The 7,981-nt window shown below is 43.2% G+C and overlaps 2 protein-coding genes across 2 annotated transcripts in view; both read right to left on the minus strand.

Annotated features, from left to right (window-relative positions):
- Positions 1-7,981, minus strand: part of LOC140381488 (retinal cone rhodopsin-sensitive cGMP 3',5'-cyclic phosphodiesterase subunit gamma-like) — a 455,783-nt gene that overhangs the window by 95,061 nt on the left and 352,741 nt on the right. The window lies entirely within an intron of this gene.
- Positions 1-7,981, minus strand: part of shank2b (SH3 and multiple ankyrin repeat domains 2b) — a 190,558-nt gene that overhangs the window by 94,029 nt on the left and 88,548 nt on the right. The window contains exon 11 of the mRNA XM_072465600.1: positions 4,587-4,711. Within this exon, the coding sequence (XP_072321701.1) occupies positions 4,587-4,711 (125 nt within the window). The remainder of the gene's footprint in view (positions 1-4,586; positions 4,712-7,981) is intronic.

The following is a 7,981-nucleotide window of genomic DNA, read 5'->3' on the forward strand; positions in this document are numbered from 1 at the left end:
ACTCTAAAGACACACGTGTGTAACTCTAAAGACACAAGTGTGTAACTCTAAAGACACAAGTGTGTAACTCTAAAGACACAAGTGTGTAACTCTAAAGACGCAAGTGTGTAACTCTAAAGACACGAGTGTGTAACTCTAAAGACACACGTGTGTAACTCTAAAGACGCAAGTGTGTAACTCTAAAGACACACGTGTGTAACTCTAAAGACACACGTGTGTAACTCTAAAGACACAAGTGTGTAACTCTAAAGACACAAGTGTGTAACTCTAAAGACACACGTGTGTAACTCTAAAGACACACGTGTGTGTCTCTAAAGACACAAGTGTGTAACTCTAAAGACGCAAGTGTGTAACTCTAAAGACACACGTGTGTAACTCTAAAGACACACGTGTGTAACTCTAAAGACACACGTGTGTAACTCTAAAGACACACGTGTGTAACTCTAAAGACACACGTGTGTAACTCTAAAGACACAAGTGTGTAACTCTAAAGACACACGTGTGTAACTCTAAAGACACAAGTGTGTAACTCTAAAGACACACGTGTGTAACTCTAAAGACACAAGTGTGTAACTCTAAAGACACAAGTGTGTAACTCTAAAGACACAAGTGTGTAACTCTAAAGACACACGTGTGTAACTCTAAAGACACACGTGTGTAACTCTAAAGACAGATAAGTGTGTGTCTCTAAAGACACAAGTGTGTAACTCTAAAGACACAAGTGTGTAACTCTAAAGACACAGTGTGTGTCTCTAAAGACACAAGTGTGTAACTCTAAAGACACAAGTGTGTAACTCTAAAGACACACGTGTGTAACTCTAAAGACACAAGTGTGTAACTCTAAAGACACAAGTGTGTAACTCTAAAGACACACGTGTGTAACTCTAAAGACACGTGTGTAACTCTAAAGACAGATAAGTGTGTGTCTCTAGACACACGTGTGTAACTCTAAAGACACACGTGTGTATCTCTAAAGACACACGTGTGTAACTCTAAAGACACAAGTGTGTAACTCTAAAGACGCAAGTGTGTAACTCTAAAGACACGAGTGTGTAACTCTAAAGACACAAGTGTGTAACTCTAAAGACACAAGTGTGTAACTCTAAAGACACAAGTGTGTAACTCTAAAGACACAAGTGTGTAACTCTAAAGACAGATAAGTGTGTGTCTCTAAAGACACACGTGTGTAACTCTAAAGACACAAGTGTGTAACTCTAAAGACAGATAAGTGTGTAACTCTAAAGACACAAGTGTGTAACTCTAAAGACACACGTGTGTAACTCTAAAGACACACGTGTGTAACTCTAAAGACAGATAAGTGTGTGACTCTAAAGACAGATAAGTGTGTGTCTCTAAAGACACACGTGTGTAACTCTAAAGACAGATAAGTGTGTGTCTCTAAAGACACACGTGTGTAACTCTAAAGACAGATAAGTGTGTGTCTCTAAAGACACAAGTGTGTAACTCTAAAGACACAAGTGTAACTCTAAAGACAGATAAGTGTGTGTCTCTAAAGACACACGTGTGTAACTCTAAAGACAGATAAGTGTGTGTCTCTAAAGACACAAGTGTGTAACTCTAAAGACACAAGTGTGTAACTGTAAAGACAAATAAGTGTGTAACTCTAAAGACACAAGTGTGTAACTCTAAAGACACACGTGTGTAACTCTAAAGACACACGTGTGTAACTCTAAAGACAGATAAGTGTGTGTCTCTAAAGACACACGTGTGTAACTCTAAAGACACACGTGTGTAACTCTAAAGACACAGTGTGTAACTCTAAAGACAGATAAGTGTGTAACTCTAAAGACACACGTATGTAACTCTAAAGACACAAGTGTGTAACTCTAAAGACAGATAAGTGTGTAACTCTAAAGACACACGTGTGTAACTCTAAAGACAGATAAGTGTGTAACTCTAAAGACACACGTGTGTAACTCTAAAGACACACGTGTGTAACTCTAAAGACAGATAAGTGTGTAACTCTAAAGACACACGTGTGTAACTCTAAAGACACAAGTGTGTAACTCTAAAGACAGATAAGTGTGTAACTCTAAAGACACACGTGTGTAACTGAGTAATGTGATTAGTAAAATTCATTTTTTATTTTTTTCTCATTTAAATGCTTACATTTTTTAATTCAACCACAAACGTTTTGATGATATAAATATATATATATAATATAAATGTATAAAAATAGAACATTTGTCAGAGTTATTTAGGTCAAATGAGAAGATGGACTTTTTTAGTTCAAAGTATTAAAATGAGCAAGAAACGTCTCGTGCAACAAGAGAGCAAAGTGTTACACACATCTACACACATCTACACACATCTACACACATCTACACACATCTACACACATCTACACACATATACACACATCTACACACATCTACACACATATACACACATCTACACACATCTACACACACATCTACACACACATCTACACACATCTACACACACATCTACACACATCTACACACACATCTACACACATATACACACATCTACACACATCTACACACATCTACACACACATCTACACACACATCTACACACATCTACACACACATCTACACACATCTACACACACATCTACACACACATCTACACACATCTACACACACATCTACACACATCTACACACACATCTACACACACATCTACACACATCTACACACACATCTACACATACATCTACACACATCTACACACACATTTACACACACATCTACACACATCTACACACACATCTACACACACATCTACACACATCTACACACATCTACACACATCTGCACACATCTACACACATCTACACACACATTTACACACACATCTACACACACATCTACACACACATCTACACACATATACACACATCTACACACATGTACACACATCTACACACACATCTACACACATCTACACACATCTACACACACATCTACACACATCTACACACACATCTACACACATGTACATACATCTACACACATCTACACACATCTACATACATCTACACACACATCTACACACACACATCTACACACACATCTACACACATGTACATACATCTACACACATCTACACACACATCTACACACATCTACATACATCTACACACACATCTACACACATCTACACACATCTACACATTCATCTACACACATCTACACACATCTACACACACATCTACACACATCTACACACACATCTACACACATCTACACAAACATCTACACACATCTACACACATCTACACACACATCTACACACATATACACACACATGTACACACATCTACACACATCTACACACACATCTACACACATATACACACATCTACACACATATACACACATCTACACACATGTACACACATGTACACACATGTACACACATGTACACACATCTACACACATCTACACACACATCTACACACATATACACACATATACACACATCTACACACACATCTACACACACATCTACACACATATACACACACATCTACACACATCTACACACACATCTACACACACATCTACACACATCTACACACACATCTACACACATCTACACACATCTACACACATCTACACACACATCTACACACACATCTACACACATCTACACACACATCTACACACATCTACACACATCTACACACATCTACACACAGTGTGTGTAAATATACTCTGGTTATTGTCATTGGAATAAACAGGCCTCGGACACAAAGAAGCAGAGATCAGCACCACGGACAGTTCCAGACTTTTACGCTGAATGTTGTTTATTCCACTTGTTTAAACGCACGGATAATGTGTATTTGAGGTGTATATTTTGCACTTGATGAAAGACTTTAGTACATTAGCGTCCAAAAACACAACTGGGAAACTATTAGCAACAAAAGGTGATCAAAAGGGAGAAAAAAGTGTCAAAAGAGCGACAAAGCGTAACTAAAAGTGACAGAAACTCTGACTTGATCTCGTGCTAAAGCGCCATATTTCCACTGATGCTAATGACTATGTGGAGCCATAGCAACACAAAGCTAGCAAAGCACGTTAGCAACACAAAGCTAGCAAAGCACGTTAGCAACAGCTGTTTCCTGTTTATGGCACTCGCTTTGTCAAGAGCCACAATCTGATATTTCCAGCTCATAAAGCGTCTGACATTAGCATTAGCATTAGCATGACATAAAGAGAGGATCAAACGCCACACCCCTCACACACACTAGCTTTAGCCACGCCCCTCACATGCGTAGAGGCTTTAGCCACGCCCCTCACATGCGTAGAGGCTTTAGCCACGCCCCTCACATGCGTAGAGGCTTTAGCCACGCCCCTCACACACACACACACACTGGGATTACTATTACCAGGACTAAACCAGGACTAAACCAGGTCTAAACCAGGAGTAAACCAGGTCTAAACCAGGTCTAAACCAGGTCTAAACCAGGTCTAAACCAGATCTAAATCAGGTCTAAATCAGGTCTAAACCAGGTCTAAACCAGGACTAAACCAGGTCTAAACCAGGACTAAACCAGGACTAAAGGCACACGCTGTGACAAAGTGCAGAGTCCTGACCTCGATGAGGAAGTCCCCGGTCCGGAGTCCGGCCTGCCACGCCACACCGCCCTCATCCACCGACTCCAGGTACTGCAGCGCCGGGAACGCAGCTGTCGGAGTGAACTCTTCAATCGGTGTGTCCGCTACGAGAAGAAGAGCAAAACATCAGACCAAACATCAGACCAAACATCAGATCAAACATCAGACCAAACATCAGACCAAACATCAGATCAAACATCAGACCAAACATCAGATCAAACATCAGACCAAACATCAGACCAAACATCAGACCAAACATCAGACCAAACATCAGACCAAACATCAGACCAAACATCAGACCAAACATCAGACCAAACATCAGACCAAACATCAGACCAAACATCAGACCAGACATCAGACCAAACATCAGACCAAACATCAGACCAAACATCAGACCAAACATCAGACCAAACATCAGACCAGACATCAGACCAGACATCAGACCAAACATCAGACCAAACATCAGACCAAACATCAGACCAAACATCAGACCAAACATCAGACCAAACATCAGACCAGACATCAGACCAGACATCAGACCAAACATCAGACCAGACATCAGACCAGACATCAGACCAAACATCAGACCAGACATCAGACCAAACATCAGACCAGACATCAGACCAAACATCAGACCAAACATCAGACCAAACATCAGACCAAACATCAGACCAAACATCAGACCAGACATCAGACCAAACATCAGACCAAACATCAGACCAAACATCAGACCAAACATCAGACCAAACATCAGACATAATCACATACAAAAATCTACTAAAGTAAAAGCAATAAAATACATGTTTAAATGTGAAATGGAGTCATAAACATGTGACCGCTTCTGAAAAGGAGAAAACACCAATTATTTGGAAATCATTGTTTTATAGTGCAATAAAAACATGTTTTAATTAACGTTATAATGGAAATTATAGGTGAAAAAACAAAATAAAGTATTTGGACGAAAAATAATAATAAATACAGAGATATTATCCTATATTCATATTTTACATGAAAAATGGGCCATTGTGTGTTATTTTCCAACCTCCGCAATTAACCTTTGTATATGATTGTTGAAGTACTAAAATGTTGATTCAAATAATAAAAATTTTGTATTTTTAGTCAGAACGGCCAGAGTTAAACCAAGTCTAACAGAGTGTGGAGTGAACGTGTCTCTGGGGAAGGGCACCGGGCCCCGGGGCCTCTCTGCTGTCCACATGTGACACTTCAGATGAACGAGTTCAGACTGGAGAAGGCCCCGGGCCTGAGTCTGACCCCAGAACCAACACCAGAGGTCAGAGACCAGAGAAGAGTGGACAGGCTACAGCGCTAACAGGCTACAGCGCTAACAGGCTTCAGCGCTAACAACCTACAACGCTAACAAGCTACAGCTTTAACAGGCTACAGCGCTAACAGGCTACAGCGCTAACAGGCTTCAACGCTAATAGGCTTCAGCGCTAACAAGCTACAGCGCTAACAAGCTACAGCTATAAAAGGCTACAGCGCTAACAGGCTACAGCGCTAACAAGCTACAGCTTTAACAGGCTACAGCGCTAACAGGCTACAGCGCTAACAAGCTACAAAGCTAACAAGATACAGCTTTAACAGGCTACAGCGCTAACAGGCTTCAGCGCTAACAAGCTTCAGCGCTAACAAGCTTCAGCGCTGGCAAGCTACAGCTTTAACAGGCTACATCGCTAACAAGCTACAGCTTTAACAGGCTACAGCGCTAACAGGCTACAGCGCTAACAAGCTACAACGCTAACAAGCTACAGCTTTAACAGGCTACAGCGCTAACAGGCTTCAGCGCTAACAGGCTTCAGCGCTAACAGGCTTCAGCGCTAACAGGCTTCAGCGCTAACAAGCTTCAGCGCTGACAAGCTACAGCTTTAACCGGCTACAGTGCTAACATGCTACAGCTATAACAGGCTACAGTGCTAACATGCTACAGCTATAACAGGCTAACACAGCAGGAAAAAATGCATTAAAATCACAAAGAAATTACAGAAACAGAAATACAATAAAATTAACTAAATAAAAAATAAAAAACACCTCAAGTCAAATCCAAATTTATCCGACCACATTGGCAGCATTCCAGACACTCCTTCCCATATTGATGGGATGTGACAGGCGTCTCCGGGATGTGACAGGCGTCTCCGGGATGTGACAGGCGTCTCCGGGATGTGACAGGCGTCTCCGGGATGTGACAGGCGTCTCCGGGATGTGACAGGCGTCTCCGGGATGTGACAAGTGTCTCTGGGATGTGACAAGTGTCTCTGGGATGTGACAAGTGTCTCCAGGATGTGACAAGTGTCTCTGGGATGTGACAAGTGTCTCTGGGATGTGACAAATGTCTCTGGGATGTGACAGGCGTCTCTGGGATGTGACAAGTGTCTCCGGGATGTGACAGGCGTCTCCGGGATGTGACAAGTGTCTCTGGGATGTGACAAGTGTCTCTGGGATGTGACAAGTGTCTCCAGGATGTGACAAGTGTCTCTGGGATGTGACAGGCGTCTCTGGGATGTGACAAGTGTCTCCGGGATGTGACAGGCGTCTCTGGGATGTGACAAGTGTCTCCAGGATGTGACAGGCGTCTCTGGGATGTGACAAGTGTCTCTGGGATGTGACAAGTGTCTCCAGGATGTGACAGGCGTCTCTGGGATGTGACAAGTGTCTCTGGGATGTGACAAGTGTCTCTGGGATGTGACAAGTGTCTCCGGGATGTGACAGGCGTCTCCGGGATGTGACAGGTGTCTCTGGGATGTGACAGGCGTCTCCGGGATGTGACAGGTGTCTCCGGGATGTGACAGGCGTCTCCGGGATGTGACAGGCGTCTCCGGGATGTGACAGGCGTCTCCGGGATGTGACAGGCGTCTCCGGGATGTGACAAGTGTCTCTGGGATGTGACAGGTGTCTCCGGGATGTGACAGGCGTCTCCGGGATGTGACAGGTGTCTCCGGGATGTGACAGGTACGCCGGGATGTGACAGGTGTCTCCGGGATGTGACAGGTACTCTGGGATGTGACAGGTACTCCGGGATGTGACAGGTGTCTCCGGGATGTGACAGGTGTCTCCGGGATGTGACAGGTACGCCGGGATGTGACAGATGTCTCCGGGATGTGACAGGTGTCTCCGGGATGTGACAGGTGTCTCCGGGATGTGACAGGTACTCTGGGATGTGACAGGTGTCTCCGGGATGTGACAGGTGTCTCCGGGATGTGACAGGTGTCTCTGGGATGTGACAGGTACGCCGGGATGTGACAGGTGTCTCCGGGATGTGACACATCACTTTTAGATTGATTCTTTCCCATATCAGCGCGCTCTCTGCCTCTGCACACGTCTGTGCTGAGCGCATGTGTCTTTAACCACGACACGAT

This window comes from Eucyclogobius newberryi, unplaced genomic scaffold (assembly GCF_026437365.1).
Source record: "Eucyclogobius newberryi isolate DKJ021-1_F unplaced genomic scaffold, fEucNew1.0.hap1 SCAF_5, whole genome shotgun sequence".
In the NCBI taxonomy this organism is placed as follows: domain Eukaryota; kingdom Metazoa; phylum Chordata; class Actinopteri; order Gobiiformes; family Gobiidae; genus Eucyclogobius; species Eucyclogobius newberryi.